General features: G+C 37.0%; 2 protein-coding genes across 2 annotated transcripts in view; both read left to right on the forward strand.

Moving 5' to 3' along the window:
* The first annotated feature begins 498 nt into the window (after positions 1-498).
* tm2d3 (TM2 domain containing 3) lies at positions 499-15,013 on the forward strand. The gene is made up of 6 exons (XM_039773189.1): positions 499-647; positions 5,545-5,643; positions 6,497-6,639; positions 8,855-9,029; positions 9,714-9,789; positions 14,060-15,013. Exons 1-6 carry the CDS (start codon positions 539-541, stop codon positions 14,223-14,225), a joined length of 768 nt encoding a protein of 255 aa, XP_039629123.1. The 5' UTR covers positions 499-538; the 3' UTR covers positions 14,226-15,013.
* Positions 15,014-20,991: 5,978 nt separating this feature from the next.
* The window catches only part of adal (adenosine deaminase-like), a 30,996-nt gene continuing 29,355 nt past the window's right edge, over positions 20,992-22,632 (forward strand). The window contains exon 1 of the mRNA XM_039773190.1: positions 20,992-21,134. Coding sequence (XP_039629124.1) covers positions 21,004-21,134 — 131 coding nt within the window. The 5' untranslated portion in view covers positions 20,992-21,003. The remainder of the gene's footprint in view (positions 21,135-22,632) is intronic.

The following is a 22,632-nucleotide window of genomic DNA, read 5'->3' on the forward strand; positions in this document are numbered from 1 at the left end:
ATAATTGTCATTATTAATGTATAAATGGATATAAATAATTGCATTTAAACGATTCGCCAAAATCTGTTGTATGTAAACGATGCTGTTTTAAACGTTATTGTTTTTTTATCAGAAAACCCGGTTTCCACGTCTACCTGTATTAGTTTAAATGGTACTTTTGCCACTCATAATATGGCGGATACGCTGACGTATCGTGTCGACTGGGCAACACAGTGAATGCGGCGTCTATCCAATATATGTATATGTTCCAGGCAATTCACAAAACAGAGAAAGCAGAACCTGTTCTCACCGTGATAATATCTTGCGCTGCCACCTGCTTGATTCCTCCACAATTACGTAAAGTACGCGCGCAAGTATAAACAATGAAACGCTTGCGTAGCAGGAGCGTGCGCTACAGCATGCGTCGCGTCGCGTGAAGTATAAACCCTTTCGTGGTCTATTAGGGAACAGGGCTCTTTAAGAGACGAATCTTCCCAAAAGAAGGCGGAGCTAAGTGAATTGAAGCAAGCGGAAGCGGAAGTTGCTGCCAGTCCTGAATATGGCTGCCAGATTGGGGTTATCGACAGCTGTGAATAGATGGAGCGTAGTTAAAGCACACAGTATGATTATTTTATTATTGCTGCATTGCTATGTGTTTCCGCTATATGGTAAGAATTGACGTTCATATTGCTAAATGGAAATTTTCTCTTACCTGCATGTTGTTATACTTAATCAAAGCAAATGTACAGACAGGCGAGTAATGTAACTTAAGTCTGCTTTCTCTCATGTAACTGCTGTGGTTTGATTTCACTTTCGAAAATGTTTTTACTGTTGTTTTATAAGTTCGAACACAAAGCGACTTGTAAGTAGTCTGTCGCTGTTATATCCTATAATGATCACAGTTGCTATTAGGGTTCATTCACATTTTGACTGACTGACTAAGTACATTATTTACTGCTGCTAATCAAAATTTAGATGGAATACACAAGTTTACGGTTCTTGTGTTTTCTGTCAAAAGAATTATAGTTTGGAAACTCGCATTTTTGACTAGAAATGACTTGACATTTTACAATTGTCCGCTGTACTGTGCATGGAGGGTCAAAACCTAGAAGAGTCTATTAAAGAAATTAGGTCTATGTTTTTTAACCTATTATTAATCATATTTTTACTGTGTTCATATCTTGTCATTGTTAATTGTGCGATACTCTTACCGAAAATGTCCAGATAATGTATTATAATACTGCTCAAAGGTGTTAAATGTACTTCATTACATTTCCTTTTTGGTAATGTTCGCTTAAAAACACAGATAACCACATAGTTTTGGGTCATGTATGGCATCTGCACCTGCATTTTGATGAACTAATTCACCGGATAATAGGTACGTTGTAGTTGCAGTGCCTCAGATTTATAAAATAAAAGTGAAACATAAGGAGTTATCCCCATGTTTCCACCTTATAAAGATATGTAGAGTCATATGAATGGACGGACAGTTATATGAGGAATTATGACATGCTGTATTTCCAAAAGCATCTTAGAAGTTGGTAGAAAGGTAAAAATTAACATTTATGTAAGGATCCAGAAATCCAGTCTGCAGATACTCCAATTAGTTTATTTTATTGCTAATAAAAAGAAGTTATGTTTCTAGACTTCATCTGTAGAAGGTCTTTGGGTCTGTATAAATCTCATTCATCTGAATAATTTAGGCAATTATACCGATGAGGAAAGAAAAGTGTTTTTTGCATTCCTCTCCCCAGGTTCTGTTCATCCATGTTTATTTAAACCTATTTAATTCATTTTAGGGCTGGAGTCATCCAGCCTCAGTGGTACAGGATGCAATAACAAACCAGCCCTGGACTGGCACCAGGCTATTGCAGCACACACTTGAACACATACCTTCAACAAGTCGTAGGATCAGTTCAAGTTGCCAATTAACCTAGCACAGATTCTTTGGTACATGAAAGGAAAATGGGACAACCAGGAGGAAAAAAAAACTGTACAGGCATGAACAGAACCTGTAAGCCCAGTTCAGTTTGTTCTTGGGCCTGAGATTCAAACCTAGAAAGTAGTAGCATTAAGCACTGTACCATCAAGTAATTTTAATTGTTCTATAAAATTATCATTATTAAAATTTGTATTCATACAATTTAAAATGTCAAGCAAGGTTTTATTAGATGGTCTCATTTCCATTTAACATTACTTTGGAGAATGTGGATCAATAAAATTCACGTCCTACCTAAGAAATGTCTTCTACCTTTTTCATTGTATTCCGTTATATGTAAATACATTGAAAAGCAATAAAAATTAAGCTTTGTGGAATAGAAAAAAGGCTTGGTTAAAAGAATAGTTTCTATAGAGACATAAAACAGAGGAAAGCATGGCTCCACCTAGTCATAAGGTTATTACTGAGTAATGAACGTTCATAATTTGAGATTTAGGAATGAATTGTAAAGCACTGAACCTATAGCTTTTTGGGTAGGTAACAGGTTTCATAATAATGCATCTCTAAATAAGTTTAGATAGTAAATGGAAGTCATCCCTTGATTGAATACATTTTTTTTCCATTAGTGTAATTCAGGTCTAGAATTGCACATTGCATATATACAATATGTTTCTTCTTAGACTGTGAAAAGTGTACCCAGATTTAGAGTCTGTTTGTAACAGTTGCTGTCAAGCATGTGTCCCACTTGGTCACACACTTTAGCTGTGTTTCCAGCTTAAATCTTTCTGTACTACGTTTTTCACCTACTTATCAGACACCCCGATTGTGGATCACCATATATTAGGCATTAATTAGCTTTGTTGGGCTGAATGGTCTTTTCTTGTCATGGTCTCTTTTTGATGTTTTTATGTAACTTGTACTCCTTTGGGATATCGTAAAAAGAAACAGACTTGTCTAAGGTGAAAACCCCATGTAGTCATTGGGGAAAATGTTTTTGTTTTACAGTCACACTGAATATGTCTTGATGTAATACAGTGTTTCAATTTATAACAATTTATGTGCTTGGTCAAATCATTATCACCACCTACTTTTGTTCTCTTAAAATCTCTAATTGTTCATTAAGTTAATGACCCATTGCCAATTTAACTGAGTTGTGTGTGGACAGAATTGGTGATGGTGCAGTTCTCTCTCTCTCTCTCTCTCTATATATATATATATATATATATATATATATATATATATATATATACATACACACACACACACAGTGGGTACGGAAAGTATTCAGACCTTCCTTCAGTTTTTCACTCATTGTTATATTGCAGCCATTTGCTAAAATCATTTAAATTAATTTTTTTCCTCATTAATGTACACACACCAGCCCATATTGACAGACAAAAAAAAAGAATTTTTGAAATTGTTGCAGATTTATTAAAAAAGAAAAACTGAAATATCAAATGGTCCCAAGTATTCAGACCCTTTGCTCAGTATTTAGTAGAAGCACCCTTTTGAGCTAATACAGCCATGAGTCTTCTTGGGAAAGATGCAACAAGTTTTTCACACCTGGATTTGGGGATCCTCTGCCATTCCTCCTTGCAGATCCTCTCCAGTTCTGTCAGGTTGGATGGTAAACGTTGGTGGACAGCCATTTTAGGTCTCTCCAGAGATGCTCAATTGGGTTTAAGTCAGGGCTCTGGCTGGGCCATTCAAGAACAGTCACAGAGTTGTTGTGAAGCCACTCCTTCGTTATTTTAGCTGTGTGCTTAGGGTCATTGTCTTGTTAGAAGGTAAACCTTCGACCCAGTCTGAGGTCCTTAGCACTCTGGAGAAGGTTTTTGTCCAGGATATCCCTGTACTTGGCCGCATTCATCTTTCCCTCGATTGCAACAAGTCGTCCTGTCCCTGCAGCTGAAAAACACCCCCCCATGATGCTGCAACCACCATGCTTCACTGTGGGGATTGTATTGGACAAGTGATGAGCAGTGCCTGGTTGTCTCCACACACTGAGGAGAGGCAAGACACATGACAGCCCGCATGGAGTTTGCTAAATGACACCTGAAGGACTCTGAGATGGTGAGAAATAAGATTCTCTGGTCTGATGAAACCAAGATAGAACTTTTTGGCTTTAATTCTAAGCGGTATGTGTGGAGACAACCAGGCACTGCTCATCACTTGTCCAGTACAGTCCCCACAGTGAAGCATGGCGGTGGCAGCATCATGCTGTGGGGGTGTTTTTCAGCTGCAGGGACAGGACGACTGGTTGCAATCAAGGGAAAGATGAATGCAGCCAAGTACAGGGATATCCTGGAGAAAAACCTTCTCCAGAGTGCTAAGGACCTCAGACTGGGTCGAAGGTTTACCTTCTAACAAGACAATGACCCTAAGCACACAGCTAAAATAACGAAGGAGTGGCTTCACAACAACTCTGTGACTGTTCTTGAATGGCCCAGCCAGAGCCCTGACTTAAACCCAATTGAGCATCTCTGGAGAGACCTAAAATGGCTGTCCACCAACGTTTACCATCCAACCTGACAGAACTGGAGAGAATCTGCAAGGAGGAATGGCAGAGGATCCCCAAATTCAGGTGTGAAAAACTTGTTGCATCCTTCCCAAGAAGACTCATGGCTGTATTAGCTCAAAAGGGTGCTTATACTAAATACTGAGCAAAGGGTCTGAATACTTAGGACCATGTGATATTTCAGTTTTTCTTTTTTAATAAATCTGCAACAATTTCAAAAATTCTTTTTGTTGTCTGTCAGTATGGGGTGCTGTGTGTACATTAATGAGGAAAAAAATTAATTGAAATGATTTTAGCAAATGGCTGCAATATAACAGAGTGAAAAATTTGAAAGGGGTCTGAATACTTTCCATACCCACTGTGTGAGTGTGTGTGTATATATGTATACATATATATATAAAATAAAAAAATAAATTGCTGAGGTTGAACTGGCAGGATTTGTGAGTCTGAGTAGTTTTTTGACAGTTTGCACCTATACCTTTTTGTGTGATCAAATAGCATTTCATTATCTAGTTTTTAGAGTGAAAATTGTAGCATATTGATGAGTAATGCATAGACAGAACTCTATTTGTCCCTGGGGAAATTTTGCTTTTCGCAGGCGCTTTTTAAATAAATAAAAACATAAATTGGTATGTAAATATATACACACATATAATTGAACACACACCAGAATGAACAAAAAAGCAAGAACACTTCTAACTTGGCTGTCACACTCCCATTGAGGCATTTTGCAGGAGTATTGTTGTTGGTATAAAGGAGACCCAGTAGCGTTTCTTGGCACACTTGTGCTGAATGATTTGCTGGCTGAAAGTACTCTGTGTTATTTATTGTTACCTGTACTTTTAAATTGTTTTGAAAAATTTAGTAAAACGTGTCTCTGCACAATGAAATATAAATATAATTATATAGCTTCTGTTTTAAATAAACGTCACCTGATGTTATTTAAAATGAGGCTGCTCCTTAGTCTCTTCATCTTCTTGTGACTATGCATTTGAGTAAAACCTGCATATATAAGGACCAAGGTGGGTTATGAATGAATTTGGGGAAATAGTGAGATATTTGTAATACTCGTTTGGGCACGTTGTAATTGTCACATTTGTGTTTGCAGGGTACCTGAACTCTGAACAAACTAATCACTATTCTACATACATCAGGGAAGCTCAGCCGCCACAGTCTCCTGCATCTCCTACTGTTACAACATCAGCAGGTGAGACTTTTTTAAAGCAATTTACAGCTAAACCTGGACTTTATTTTTAAAAATAGGTCAATGTAAATAGCAAGTAGTAGCACAGCAGGAGGTTTATCAAATTTAATGTTAGTATATAAACTGCAGTTAGATAATGATTAAGGAGAAAGCCATACATGACAAGTGGTGTTTCCTTTCCAGAATTTAGTTAAAAATAACTCTTAAGTTCATTTATTTTCTAACATTTAAAGTGCAAGTAATGTGCACACTTTTTTGTTGTTTAATTCAAATTGTGTTTCCTTTTTAGATAATGTCATAGTTTGCATGTGGCTGTTTGGTCAGGTTCAGTGTTTTCCCTGGAACCCTCAATCCCCAAACAACACTTATTTTGTTTGAGAAAGGGTAGGTTGGCTGGCTTCAGTGAAAAGGGCTGTTTTAATAGCTGGTATAAGGAAGAGCAAGCCAGCCATACCAACTTGTCTAACTTGCCTTGTGTTCTTTTAAAGTAAATGGAGGATGGAATTATAGATGTCCCCATGACTTAGAAACCAACAGAAGTCATTCCAAACAACTTTACATTTTTTTTCTTTCTATTGTGTGTTTTTATCTTTTTGATAACTTGTAGAAATTACTCATAATATTAAGATTAAATCGACGTAAATGTCAAGAGTGCAAGCTTGCCATTTTTAATTTAGTTTTTTTAGGTTTTCAGTTTTATTTTCGTAGTATTTGTGTTAGTGTTTTTTCTTTAAGGTTCCTTAAAAGGCCATCAGGTTTTAATGCTGTTAACTGTGTTGTCCAGGGGTGGTGTTTATTTGTGATAGAAACATCGGAGCAGTTGTTTCTAGTGATCTAGTAATGTTGTTATTTTCAGCACTTACCATAGATGGGTGTCCAAGCTCAGGATTGTGTACAAAACTACCTGCTTCCTGCATCACTTGCAAAACAAATTATTCCTGTGTATATGGCAAGCCAGTTACCTTTGAATGCAAAACCAAGCCTTCTGTACATTGTGTGGTAAGCAGCTGAACTTTCAGTTCTTTCATTAAATTTAAAAGGTATTACCGATACACTTTTGCTGATCTATGCATAATTTCAGTTACAATGAGACAAAGAGTGCTACTTATTACTAAAACATTGTAACTAGTGAAAAACATTTAGGTGATGTGCATCTATATTATTGGATATCAAGGAAGTCTTTATCTGAATCAAATCAACATAGTTCTCCACATACATCTGTATACTGCCTTCAGTAGCCACGTGCCTCTACGTAGTTACATTCAAGTAAATCCACAACTCGGTTAAATGTTTGAAGTTGTTTGACATTCTAAAAGCATTTTTGCAGTCATTTTGAGTTAACTGTTTTAGGACATTTTGTACATCTCTTGATGTGATCTCCTAAAATGACTTAAGTTACATGTATAGTTACCATAAAGCATATCTACATATGTATTTGTTTTCTCCTGTATACTCAACACAAGGTGTTTTAATTAGAATAGAATGTACACTAATTTCCAGTGAACTCTCTAGCACACAGTATTAGATTGGACACTTTCCCATTTATCATCGCTGATCAGTTTAAATAAATGGCGTAAACATCACAAGAAAATATAAAGCTTAAACAAGACATGCATAGATGGTCTACTCTCTATCTCACTTTAGTAGGAAGAATCAACACTGATAAGATGAATATCCTTTCTAAGCTTCTTTTTTCTATCTCAAAGCATCCCCATATACATTAACACATTTTTTTTTAAGAAATTAGATTCAATCATAACCTCATATATTTGTAATTTGAAACATTCACGCATCCAACAGGGTGACCATACAGCAACCTAAAGCAGAAGGTGGCATGGCACTACCCAAGTTTCAATTTTTTTACTGGGCAGAAAATATACAAGCTATAAAAACTTGGAAATCAATACAAATTGATGAACACACACAAGCTTGGTCTGCAATAGAGTTAAATCCTGCAGTACTTCTTTATATTCCTTGCTTTGTACCTCAGTAAATACAAGGTATCTTCAATATACTGTACTAACTGCCCACATGTCCTGAATTCACTCAGAATTTGGAACCAATGTAGGAAGCACTTCCAGACAGAAGCTTTTATCAGTTTCACCTCTACATGATAACCACCTTTATCCACCCTGTCAAATTTGCACAGTTTTTAATGTTTGGAAAATGTACCAGATTAAGTCATTTAGAGAACTGTATATAGGTAATGTCTTTGCATCCATTGAACAATTATACTTTAAATTTAACTTCCTCTTAACATAGTTTTTCCACTTCTTTCAAATCAGAAACTTTTCTAAACGAAATCTATTTATATTCCTGAAGAAATACTAATCAGTCATGAACACTCAGACAGCATTTTTATAATATATAAAAACATATTAAAGCCCCTTCCTTTCAAAGGCCCCAGAATACAGTGGGAAAAGGATCTCTTGCTCAACATTTCAGAAAAAGAGTGGACGGCAGCAATGCATAGAATTCACTCTAGCTCCATATGTACAAAGCATACAATTATTCAACTTAAAATCTTTTATTGAGCACATCTGTCTCATTTAAAATTGTCCAAAATGTTTCCAGGGCAAGATCCAGCCTGCAAACATTGCAATCATGCTCCAGCCTCACTGGGCCACATGTTTTAGGCGTGTACCAAATTAACATAATTCTGGACCGAAATCTTTAAATGTCTATCAGACAGCCTTGATTTCACAATCACTGCTAATCCATTAACAGCTGTGTTTAGTGTTCTCCCAGATGGGCTTAAAGTGGAGTGGGACAAATTATATTTGCCTTTACTTCACTATCAGCACCTAGACTTATCTTGTTCAACTGGAAGAATCATAGCTCACCTCTTAAGTCAGTGGGTAACTGATATTATATACTATTTGAAATTGGGAAAAAATTAAATTCTCACTCAGAGGATTTGTTGCAAAGTTCTTTAAAACCTGGCAGGATCTAATCCATTAACATTTTACAGCAAGCATTTACATTAGAGAAAAGGATTTGCTTCCCTCTTTTCTACTTTTAATGTTTTACTCTGGCTGTTGGCTTTCTTGTCTTTCTTATGGGTGGGGATTGAATATAGTTTTGTTAAGCTGGACTTGATTGTATGGAATATTACTTGCTATAATAAAATTGATTAAAAAATAATTAGAGTAGAATATTTCTTCTTTTCTGATCGGAATCAGATCACACCATTTGATTTTTTTTTTTCTTATAGGATGACCTAGGCAGTGGACAGACATCTTTCTTTTTGACAATGACTTGTCAATTTTGCTGGCAGTTACCACCCTCAGATTATAAGTGTGCCAGCTCCACTAACTGCATGACAGTGTCCTGCCCTCGAAAGCGATATAGCACCAATTGTACTGTATATGATCACGTTCACTGCCTTGGTAAGAGGTTTATATGTATCATCTTTTTAGTAATTTCTTATTTTCTATAGGTGGATTTCTTTACTTTTGTCAATTTTTATTAAAGTTAATTTTTGTTGGTTTACCAAGAGTATAGTCTGTTCAATTTCCACATTCAAAGGGACAGTTGGCAGTTATCAGGCACAAGGTTCATTCTTTAACTGGAATGTTCCTTCTGTTATATCTGAGTGTTCTACTATGATCATAGTTGCAAATGAATTCTTGTTTACACATCATTATTTCATTTAAATTGTAAATGGGTCAAAACACTGTAAATTATTTTAGCCTGAATTTCAATAAGGTTATCATTTGGAGGAACTATTATTTGTGTAATCACCCCCCTTGGCTACTTAAAGTAAAGCTCACAGTTAATGATACAGGAAATAAGTGGAGGCAATCCTGATGAAAGCCTTACTGTTACAGTTTGTAGGCTACAGATTCTTGATATACCTTTATGTATATAAAAATTATACTAACTTTTAAAATATGTCAACATTATGCTAAGGTTAAAATTCATGATTTCTTTGCATGGCCAAAATGTAGTAGTTTTATTGGCAGGCCAGGGCTAATTGCTTTTAAATTATTATGTGTGTATGTTTTTTATAAATTATATGTTACTATCTTTTATCATTTTAATCAATTAAAATAACTATCAATTCTCTACAGGGAACCGTACATTCCCAAAGATGATGTTTTGCAATTGGACTGGTGGTTATAAGTGGTCAACAGCTTTAGCATTAAGGTAACTATTTTAGTAAAGTTTATTGAGAAACACGTTTAAAATGTGGAACAAATTGGTAGTATTTCTTAGTTATGTGGGAAGTGGATGTTTATTTTATGTGTAACTGACTTTTTATTTTGACTCTGAGGTTTCATTTATTGATCTAGAAGATATGAAAGCATGTACCAAACAATTGCATTTGCACCTAACAGTTACAAACAATTGTTTATTTTAATAATGAGTATTTATTGCATATAAGCCACTTTTTTTTTATACTTTTCCAAATATTTTATTTGGTGATTGTAAGCACAAAATAATTTAGTAGCCCTTAGCCATTCAGCATTCTATTCCTAAAAAAGATTTTTTACAGTTTTGATTTTTAGCTGTTATTTGTAAAGATACATAAATTCTAGATACATTTGAGAGGTACGGATACATATAGATAGATATCGATATATGTATGTTTAAAGTGTTGCAAAGCTATTTATAGTACTGTACAACATTGGATAGAGGGTTTTCAAATCTGCCCTAGGCTTACAGTTGAAATCAAAAGTTTACATAGACTTGGAGTGAATTCTTTAAAACTCAATTTATAACTTCGCCACAGAATTTATGCTCAGAAACTGATAAATCTGCCATATCATTTAAGGCATCTACTTTGTGCCGGGCAAACAATTTTTTCCATCAATGTTCACAGACAGGGTATTTCACTTTTTATTGACTACAATTCCTGTGGGTGTGTAGTAGTATTAGACTAAAAATTAGTTTTTGATGTTCTCAGAATGTTTAAGTACTGCAATTACAGGCAGTTCCCGGGTTACGTACGAGATTGGGAGTGTAGGTTTGTACTTAAGTTGAATTTGTATGCAAGTCGGAACAGGTACATAAATTTAATAAATTCTATTGTTGACTGACTGTAACCAAGTGCTCTGCCAATGAATGATGGAGTTTCACCTCTCTCTGACCTTTTTATTATTTCTACTTTATTTTCAATGGTGATGGTCTTTCTCTTATTTACTGTATGACCAGCACTTGCATTAGATTTGTGTTTCAGAGACACCCTGAAGGGTGAAGACAAAAGGTTAAGATGAGCTCTTCTGCACAGCACTGTACACACTATCACAGCAGGAAGGCACCCGTGGTAAACACGTCTGATGTACTGACAAGAGACAACTTCCTGCTATGTGCGTAACAGTACAAGCAGGCTTGCTATTGAGAATGAATGGGGGCATCGACAGGCGGTTCATCACCAGCCCACCCACAGTCCCCTCCACTATAGTATGCTGCCTGTAGAGTCTGCCCACTGAGAACGAAAAATGTGTGGCCAAAAGCGGGTAGTGAATCGCCCCCATTCAATAGGCAGCCATCTGATGCACACTACAATGCTACCCCCCTGCCACTCCGTTCACCCTCAATGGCCTCCATTCAGCCACAACCGGGTCACCGCTGGTAGCATTACCAGCTGCCCAACAAGAACGAACGGGGCAGCTAGTGAAACTGGGAGCCGCCTGAGGGACACTACACTACACTATGCAGGCAGCGAAATCACCCCCCCTGCAGCCTCCGTCCTGCCACCACTTGCAGCAACCCTAGGCCGAAGATGACGGAGTGGCAATTACTGAGGCGCATGCATTGCAGCTGCGGCCCCTTTCGTATGTCGTAGGTCGGATGTCTGTAACCTGGGGACTACCTGTATACTCATTCTTACATAGGCATGGACATATTAGAAGTTATCAAGTATACAGTGCATCCAGAAAGTATTCATAGCGCATCACTTTTTCCGCATTTTATTATGTTACAGCCTTATTCCAAAATGGATTCAATTCATTTTTTCCTCAGAATTCTACACACAACACCCCATAATGACAACGTGATAAAAGTTTACTTGAGGTTTTTGCAAATTTAATAAAAATAAAAAAACTGAGAAATCACATGCACATAAGTATTCACAGCCTTTGGTCAATACTTTGTTGATGCACCTTTGGCAGCAATTACCGCCTCAAGTCTTTTTGAATATGATGCCACAAGCTTGGCACACCTATCCTTGGCCAGTTTCGCCCATTCCTCTTTGCAGCACCTCTCAAGCTCCATCAGGTTGGATGGGAAGCGTTGGTGCACAGCCATTTTAAGATCTCTCCAGAGATGTTCAATCAGATTCAAGTCTGGGGTCTGGCTGGGCCACTCAAGGACATTCACAGAGTTGTCCTGAAGCCACTCCTTTGATATCTTGGCTGTGTGCTTAGGGTCGTTGTCCTTCTGAAAGATGAACCGTCGCCCCAGTCTGAGGTCAAGAGTGCTCTGGAGCAGGTTTTCATCCAGGATGTCTCTGTACATTGCTGCAGTCATCTTTCCCTTTATCCTGACTAGTCTCCCAGTTCCTACTGCTGAAAAACATCCCCACAGCATGATGCTGCCACCACCATGTTTTACTGTAGGGATGGTATTGGCCTGGTGATGAGCGGTGCCTGGTTTCCTTCAAACGTGACGCCTGGCACCCACACCAAAGAGTTCAATCTTTGTCTCATTAGACCAGAGAATTTTGTTTCTCATGGTCTGAGAGTCCTTCATATGCTTTTTGGCAAACTCCAGGTGGGCTGCCATGTGCCTTTTACTAAGGAATGGCTTCCGTCTGGCCACTCTACCATACAGGCCTGACTGGTGGATTGCTGCAGAGATGGTTGTCCTTCTGGAAAGTTCTCCTCTCTCTACAGAGGACCTTTGGAGCTCTGACAGAGTGACCATCGGGTTCTTGGTCACCTCCCTGACTAAGGCCCTTCTCCCCCGATCGCTCAATTTAGATGGCCGGCCAGCTCTAGGAAGAGTCCTGGTGGTTTCGAACTTCTTCCACTTACGGATAATGGAGGCCATTGTGCTCATTGGGACCTTCAAAGCAGCAGAAATGTTTCTGTAACCTTCCCCAGATTTGTGCCTCGAGACAATCCTGTCTCGGAGGTCTACAGATAATTCCTTTGACTCATACTTGGTTTGTGCACTGACATGAACTGTCAATTGTGGGACCTTATATAGACAGGTGTGTGCCTTTCCAAATCGTGTCCAATCAACTGAATTTACCACAGGTGGACTCCAATTAAGCTGCAGAAACATCTCAAGGATGATCAGGGGAAACAGGATGCACCTGAGCTCAATTTGGAGCTTCATGGCAAAGGCTGTGAATACTTATGTACATGTGCTTTCTCAATTTTTTTATTTTTAATAAATTTGCAAAAATCTCAAGTAAATTTTTTTCACGTTGTCATTATGGGGTGTTGTGTGTAGAATTCTGAGGAAAAAAATGAATTTAATCCATTTTGGAACAAGGCTGTAACATAACAAAATGTGGAAAAAGTGATGCGCTGTGGACACTTTCCAGATGCACTGTAACTTTAATTTAGAAATTAAAGCATTTTAAATTACAGTTAAATCAAGTATGATCATGAAAGTGATTTAGATCTTTTACTGTGTGGAAAAAGCCTACAGAATTAATGAAGTTTGATTTGAACTTGACAGTCTGAGCAAAAATTCTGAAGTCACCCAACATGTTATAATTGATGGTCAGTTGAGACAGAAGTTTCATAAAGCCTTGAACTCTATATGTGACTTCACTTATTTTTATTTGTTTTACAGAGTGATAAGGAACTGTCAGAGCATGGGCACACAATATTGATTGATTGTTTTGATTAAAACTTAGCTTTGAAAAAGCCTTAATTTTCTTCACATCCCTTCTTGACTTTAATCTGTCAAGCTGGGAGACCGTGAAATGGCGCTACTAAAAATGTAACCATGACCTCTCACAATTAACATAGGAAGGCAAACAATCAAACATTGGAATTGTATGTAGAACAAAAGACAGGACAACTGTCACTGCATTTGTTATCACATTGGAATTCCTAATTACATCTTCTCTTGTGAGGGTATTTTGAAAGATTCTTGTCATCTTAAAATAAGGTGTGGTTTTACTTTCAGTATAAATTTACCAGGATCAGCTAAACAAGTGCATTTAACTATCATTGTACATTGAATGAAAGATAAATGTGTTTTTTTTTTTTTTTGACAATTGCCGTGTTAGTCTATTGTAGTGTAAAGTGAAAATGCTGTATAGTTTCTCAGGGAGAAGCCATTTGCCTAAGTATTTCTTTTTTTTTGTGCCACAAATAAAGGTGTTTTCTTCGCTAAAAATAATTATAAAACGTAGCTTAAATGTTTTTTCATGCTTACTACAATATCTAGAAACCATATTTGTATGTCAGTTAATTTTTTTTTTCTTTTTTTAACATTTTATTTTCCCTGCTAGCATCACTCTTGGTGGATTTGGTGCTGATCGATTCTACCTTGGCCAGTGGAGAGAAGGACTGGGCAAACTTTTTAGTTTTGGAGGTCTGGGAATCTGGACACTTATTGATGTGCTACTTATTGGGGTTGGATATGTGGGACCAGCAGATGGCTCACTCTACATCTGAACTGATGGAGAAATGAACACCTGGAAAGTGAGGGCTCCTCGCCACCCCCCAAAAGGCATGCTGGATTTAAAAATACCTTAAGGTGTACATAAATTAAATAAAGTGAAGAGGTAGCATCAGTCTTGAAAAATGTTAGCAGTGGAATTAAAATGACAGCCTTGTTGTTCTTGTCCTGATCAATCTGATGGAAGAAGAGTAACTGAGCTTTTACTAGTTTAAAAAAAAAAAAAAAAGATTGGAGAATATTGTCAATTTTCTCACTTCAGGAAAACTGGATGCAGTTATCTGAAATACAGGAAACACCAGGTAAGTTAGGAAGTATTCAAAACTCAAGTATTCAAATAACAAACCTCTCACACAAACAGTTTTCTGCTGTGCTGCAAAAGCAAAATGTTGGTGGTATGAGTAGAAATGAAATGAAATCCTTGACACAAGATAATGTATTTGATCAAAGATAACATACTTAATTTTGTATGCCATTTTTATTTAAAAAGCAAGACATGTTTAATATTATCGTGGTTAATGGTAAACTTTAAACCATTATGTTAATTTGGCACCTTGCACAGAAAATTAAACTTCAAATAGTATGATGTTAAAATAAGCTGGACTTTTAAGATGGAACAGAAATGAAAAGGACATCTCTACATTGTATATCATTGTCTGTTTTTGGTGTAGCTGTTACATTAAAGTATATGCTCATGGCTCTTGTAAGAGTTAATATACCTGCTGTGAGCGTTCAAGTGTATAGGTTTGTAAATACATGTAAATAAAATAATTTGTTTTATAGATGCAACTGAATGTTCCTTTTTTTTGCTCTCTTGATCTGCTTGGCTGCTCTGTAACCCTTTTGTATGAATTCTTTTTCGAATGTTCCTGTTCTTTGTGGTGTTTTTTTGGAATCCCCTGCTTTTCTATGGTAGTCCAAAGATAAACTGTGTAGTCATGCCAACTGCCCGACCAATTTGTCATCGTGTGAACATGATGAAGTCTTTCCATGCACATTGGTTCTGGGACTGTGCATCTCTGATTTGAATAATGAACAGGTATGAAATGTTTAATTATTTCAGCAACAGCATATTCTGCCCATGATATAACTGAACAAAATATTTGCTCAGTAAGTGGCGGAAAGTAAAAAAAAATCAACTGATTTGTCGTAATGTAATCATTTAAGTACCTTAAGTTTTTTAGCTTCTTTGTGATAATAGTATTGTAAATGTCTTAGTTTATTTTGTTTCTGCTACTTTTGATTTAAAGTCCTCTTTTAATTTTGTAAAGCTGTAAGTCCTATAAGATACAAGCTTTACTCAGTGTTTTAGTGATTATAATGTACTGCCAAATGTGCACAAGTGTATTTACCACCATGCATCAGATAGACAAATTTGTAGACCTCTAAAGGTCAGCAGGTCTCCAAATAAACATTTGCCAGCTAGTTTCCTGCCAGCAAGCTACACAGTGCCAAGAGAGAGTTAATTTGTGATGACAAGAAAAAAAATGTTTAAACAGTTTTAGACAATGCTCCATTGTTGTGACCCGAAAATGGAATGCTTGGACCCACCATCATTTTGTTTAGCATCAGAAGAAAGATGGATAAAACAACTGAATCTCCTACTCGCTGTGAGATTTGGTAACGACTCATTGGTGTTGTAGAGCTGTTTTGTTACTGACTCTTAGGCCATTGTTTAAACCAATGGTGGTGCAATTTGGTTTTAGCTGAACTTTTCCCACATTCACTGTGACACCAAGTACACATCAAAATCAACAAAAAGCACTGACCATTTTGCATCATTTTTCCAGTTGGTAATGGAAATCCTTTTATAGGTGTTTCTCAGAACTAATGTAGCATTTTAAATTGTTCCATTTGCATGCTCCTTGACCAATTTGTTAATAACTAAGTGCTTTTTAAATTGGCTTGCCAAGCATAGTGACAGACAGTGCTCACCAGACAGAGTCCATTAAATTCACACCATGACAATTCTGTGAAAGTTTAGCACACTAAGATTTATACTTGAGTAGATGTGATGATCATTTTCATGATGTAATGCATTTGTAGGATTATTGCATATTTCATTAAAATAATTTTGATTTCTCTTACTTCATATTTACAACTTGATATTTTCATAAAATTTAGAGAATTTGTTCTATGATTGCAGCGAACTTCACAAACTTAGCAGAAGCTTGTCTGTCTGTCTCCTGTTTTATGTACCACAACAAAGAAAGGCCAAGATTGTGCCCAAACATCATACAAGGAAGGTTTACTTTGACATAGTCTGGTGACTAGAAGTCCAGTAATATGACACCAGCTTTAACTACTTATCCCTAAGGAGACTTTTGGTGCCTTTCTAATGACTCAATACCCAGATGAATGTGCTAGGACAGGCTGTTGGGTTCCAGGGGTTGGCTTCTCCTGTCTATTTTGAAGCTCCATTAATTCTTCCTGTGAATTGAAGTCACTATGAGCCAAGTCATTAGGGAACATTCTGAACCTTCAGCATCCCACTCCAGCACTTGGCACCACCTTCTACAAACATATGCTGTTGTATTAACTGAGTTCTCAGTCTCATGGATCTGCTCACACACCCATACTCACTCTCTCTGCACACCTACATACAGACTCATGAACTGCCTTTTTTCCCCTTATCCTTTAATATAGTTCACAAACTAGTTTATAGCTTCTGTACTTTTCACAAAATGTTGCCCACTTGTAGTACTCAAGAAAAGTAACACACTGTGTTGAAAGGCATTGTAATTTATTTTATTTTTTTTATCTACTGTGTAAAACTGCCAGTGGACAGAGTGCCTGCATTGGTGACAGGACGGTGAAGAACCACCTCCAGGTTGTCGTGTTGGTGGTCCTCTCCTGACATTTTCTAAACATCACACCTGATTGGCTTGGGTCAATGAGGATGCAGCAGACTGCTCAGTAGTGGCATTAGGTTCTCTTCTTGGATTGGTCAGGCTTTTGCCTGTTCCTCACAAATGGGATAAAGGTATGGAGATGCCATTGTTCAGATAACTGATCTGTTTTTGAGCCTGTGTAGTGGTGCAAGGTGGCATTCACTTTAAATGTTGCAGGCAGCTCCACTTCATTGTGTTTAGTTTGCATGACATGGTAAGGGCTAGGATTGTGCAGCAAATCATTATTCCCTAAATTAGGCAATGCAGTCTAACCCTACAGCAGGGCAATGCCAGGCCACACGGCAGCGACGGGCACAGCTGACCAGCAAAATAAATGCTCTCTCCTGCCGTAACCCAGCTGAGCACCTTTGGGATGCCTTGTATCACACCATCGAGAGACTTGACTTATCATCGGCTTTGTAAGGCCCTTCAGCAGGAATACGACATTTATTTTTATAGCACATTTTCATACAAATGATGCATCTCAAAGTGCTTTACAAGATAACTAAGAAAAGAAATATAAATTAGAAATAGATAAAAATGAATGACCTACCAAAAATAAGAATAAATCAGTATGCAATTACATAGCATAGATATAGTAATAGAAAAAGTAGGGTTCTTTTTATATAGATTGATTTTTTTAAGTCTGTTAAGAATTAATCTGATGTCTTGGTTGCATGGCCTTGGTGGACAGAAAAACTCCAGGAGTAAGATGCTGGGGGATAAAAAAAAAAAAAAGTAAATCTGCAGGGGCTCCAGGGCCAAAAGTCCACCTTGCCCACAATTTGCATTCTGCTTAACATAAGTGTTCTTGGGTAGTTCATTATTTTTTAAGATTAGTTTTAACCTCACAGCAGTCTGCACAATACTTTGCTCAGGTGGTGGCACCACAAAATATGTTTGTATGTAATCTATTATAAACTGAACTAAAATGCAGCCATAAAACGGCCAAATTAGAAAATTGTTTTTTAGGAGTGTTGTGTGGGTTTTTTTTTTTTTTTTTAAATATATATAAATGAGCCACTGTGTTATTCTGGTGTATATCTTTACTGGTAAAATATTCCAGATTTGTGGTGCATAACAACAAAAGGCTGCCTCACCATTTCTTTTATGCATAGCTTTTGGAATAATAAGCAAACCCTCATTCAAAGATCTAAGTTTACATCTGGGAATATAGTGGTATATGCACTTCAAAATATAGGAGGGAGTATGATAATTTAAGGCTTTTTATACTATTAATAGTACATGTATTTTAAAGTCCATTCTAAAGGACATGGGTAACCAATGTAATGATGCTAAAACTGGTGACATGCTCAAATGTTCTTGTTCTGGTTAATATTCTTGCTGCTGCATTCTGAACTAATTGCAACTGATCATCTTTCTTATGGAATTCTGTTAGGAGTGCATTAAAATAATGTAGATTGGGGTAGTGAACTCTGGTCTTGGAGGTCTACAGTGTTTTTTACCTTAATTCTAAATTGGAACCCATTTATTTATTACTAAAGCTATTCTTTTTTTCCCCCTTAGTTTTAGTTAAATTATTTGTTATAATTCAGAGCCTCGATTATTTTAGCTTTCAACAGCTGAGTTAAAGTTTTAATTGTTACCATTTTCTTAACTGGCCATCGGATAATAATGAGGTACAAATTACAAATGAACCACCAGCCCTGCAGCTAATGTCCTTCCCTTTAAACCTGTGTATGTATCCTGAAGTCTCTGCATTAACAAAATGTTTAGAAATAAATGAGAATGGGGGTAAGGACCAACAGATGCAAATCTGTTCCAGACCACAAAACATATGGATAATTTTCTGAGAAAACGAACAATCTACAATGTGATAAAGACTTGTCCTAGGAGAATGAAACCACTAACAAGCCATAGAATTAAATACCAAGTTTCTTTCTCTGCTATAGGCCTGGCCTCTAATTATGAAACTGGTTGGCAAGAAGTGTGTATTAATTTCTCAGCATCTTGTGTTTATAATTGGTATAACTTTTGCAAAGTCCATTAAATGGAAAAATGCAGTCCTAGTAATAGGATTAATTTGGAATTTAATGTTTAGGTCACAGGCCATGACTACACCTAAATTCTTTACTTGTGTAATTAGTTTAATGCAAAGGGATTGAGTTTATTTCTAAGACTTTTGCTATTTCCATTTTTGCCAATAACTAAGATTTTTTTTTTTCTATTTTTAAAAAAATATATATATTGGATCAGAGGGCATAGAGCTTCACGCTCATCAAGCACTGCAGATAAGTAAAGCTGCTTATCTGCATAACTGTGCAAGTTCACATTCTGTGTTGAGATAACCTGGTCTAATGGCAGTACATAGATTGAAAGTAACTGCAGGCCCACGACAGATCCTTGTCGCACACCATATACAATATCATGGATCACTAAACTATAATTATGACAACCACTAAAGAATTGTCTACCTGTTAAATAAAACTGAAACCTAAGAAACTTCTAGAGAGACCTGCCCATTATCTAATGTGACTTATTCTGCCCCACATCTTGTTAGTTGAGACTGTTATTTGTTGAACTGTGCTCCCCCTTCATCTTGTCATTTATTAACACACCAGTCAGTCATGTCCCACACTCACAGTGGTACTATAAAAGTCTATGAAATTCACGTAAAGCACATAGGTCCCATTATAAACATTTGAATACAATACACCCCATGTGTCGCACGTAGGCACCCCTTTATCTCTTGTTTTGGTCACGTCCAAAATGTATCCTTAGGGTATATAAACCCCTGGTCTGGTTAGTTGTGGTACGCAGCAATTTGAACCTCTGTCTACACGCTTCTCTTTGTCTTGATCCATCTGTGGAAATCACTTGCCTTGTAAGTGTCTTTTAAAGCTTTATTGTTTAATGTACACTATCTGCTATGTATTGCTTTGTAAATCATTCTTTGTCTTTGATTGTACACATGTAAATGCCTGTATGTTTCTTTTGTATATATTTCAGTTTACAACAAAGTACATCCAGTAAAAGCCTTCAAGATGGCTCGCTCACCCCTTGTTTTTTATGAGGATGTGCCAAGTTGTTTAAGCTCTCTGCGGTCGCATTGCACGGACAGTGTGGAGTGAGGCAGAAATTAAGAGTACTGTGGTCTATGCTGTCAAATGATGTGCTCAGACCTAACACAAATGATGTGCTCAGACCTAACAAAACAAGAACAGATTACTGTATGTGACCCATGTCAGAATTAACCAGCAAGTCATTTGCTACTAGAACCAGTGCAGTTTCTACACAATATGTTCTAAAATCTGACAAATTAAGAATACATGTATAATGCTTGTTCAAGTAATCGTCTAATTGATGAAAATATTTAAATAATTGTTATAATAATTGATATTCCTTAGTTCTGGGCATCAGTGATGTCAGGCAAGTGTGGTGGGGGTCACCCCAGATACTGAAGGACTGCAAAGTCGGTCTGTATGGTGTTGGAAAAGAGAGTGGCTCTCTGTAAAATGTACATTTCCCCGTCTTCAGTGTCCTATTTTACCTTGGCCAGTGAACAAAACCTGTGCAATTCTGGGATGATTAAATACAGGACGGGTTGAGATGGAACAGAACATCCCCAGAAAATGTCGCGAACACGAACGAGTCGGAACCGCAAGTCATGTCCTTGGCAATGTAAGGCTGTGGTTCGCCACACCTGCAAATCCTTACGATTGTCTCGTGTGGATCGAAGGCAAGTTATACATATAAATCTACTATTCGATTGACGCCCAGATCCGGACTTTAAAGTGGGAAGGCCAAGAAGCCATAAGCAGGTGATTTACATTTCGTCTGCTGTGCTAACATTGATTACTCGAAGAGTACTTGAATAGACTGGGAACAACTGTAATGTAGGAAAGAAACATCCAACTCACGGATGTCGGGGGGCGCATTTTATTGTTACATCCGAGCGGCGGCGAAAGGAGGCGAACTTCGTATTCTGTACACAATGAATGTAGGAGCAAAACCAAACATCTTTAACGAGGAGAAGTTTCGCGGAGAAAACAAGTAAATATTTAAATGAAACATCGTGTCTCCTCTCCATACTGCCGAAACTTGCAACGACCCTGCGGTTTTGGAATGTGTGTGTTGTAGTGTTGCTTTCTAGTGACTACTACCCAATGTTGTTTGGTCGTCGTATTAAAGAGAAGATTTAAACAGAAATAAAACCAAGCAAAACTATCATGCATAACGCGGGTTGGTAAAAATGAACAAAAATTATGGAATAAAATTTTAGATGGACATTGTGGATAGTATTTGGATAATTTGCACTTGTTCGAAACCAGTGGTACTCCTGAGGTATCTCACGAGACACTTATTCTGGGGGTGTGCAGACGTTTCAAAATATACTGTACTGTACTTTTAATTAGCAAAAGAAATCAAATTCTAGTGCTACGTCTCATAACTGACTAGATAATAACACCGTATGGTGCTGAACTGACATAACTTTTGCACAGAGGTAAAGTTAGCAGTCGAACGTCAGGCTATTTGAGGTTTTATAGCTCCGAAACGAAAATGGTAAATATTAAATTGTTAATTTAATTTGTTTAAATGTTTTCCCCTTTTCTAGAAAGATCCCTATTTTTTGTAAAAAAATTGGCACCCTGCCCTGGATTGGTTCCTGCCTTGTGCCCTGTGTTGGCTGGGATTGGCTCCAGCAGACCCCCGTGACCCTGTATTCGGATTCAGCGGGTTAGAAAATGGATGGATGGATAAAAATCGATCTCTAAACGCAATAGAAGCCCGAAATGGGTGCAAAATGCACATAAAGTCGACACTAATGTACGCAATACTACTGGTGAATTCGGTGACGGTCTTTACAGTATATATCTTGTGAACATTACAGATTACTTTAAAATGTATTTTTTAAATAACGCACAACTTAAACTAATGTAAAGTCCTGTACCTAAAAGCTAAAACAGACATCAGTCCAAAATTGTTTTCTTAAGGACAATGGCTGATGTGCTGCCTTTTTATTCAACTATAGACTCTTAAAAGGACATGTAAAAGACCCCCGAATTTCTGCAGCCTAATGCTACAGCCTCAATTCTAAAATAATAGTAGGTATGTACCAAAATCAAAATATCAAAAATAAATGAAAACATGACAGTATTACATGGTATTTTAAGATCAAAATTGAAATTAAAATTTAACAAATTACACAGTTTATTCATGTATACATTGTTCTAAATCAGTCAGTCAGTCAGTCAAATATAAATTAATTAACTTTAATATATATAACAACATAATTTTTGTCAGTTCTTAGTGTTTTTTTACTTTTTTATCGAAAACTTAATTTGGTGCCCGGTCATTTGTCCATTGTTTGTCGTTTGAATCATCCAGCTATAGTCCACCATGATACTACCATTCAAGCTTTCCTGGTGCCTTCTTTCCATGTTTTTGATATCCTGGTGCAATCTTTCATCTTGCCGCTCCATGATTTTTAAGAAAAAATTCCAAATGCAAATCCATTAAGAAATCCAAAAAATGTTTGGGGCCCAAAAGC

Source organism: Polypterus senegalus, chromosome 12 (genome assembly GCF_016835505.1).
Source record: "Polypterus senegalus isolate Bchr_013 chromosome 12, ASM1683550v1, whole genome shotgun sequence".
Taxonomy (NCBI): Eukaryota; Metazoa; Chordata; class Cladistia; order Polypteriformes; family Polypteridae; genus Polypterus; species Polypterus senegalus.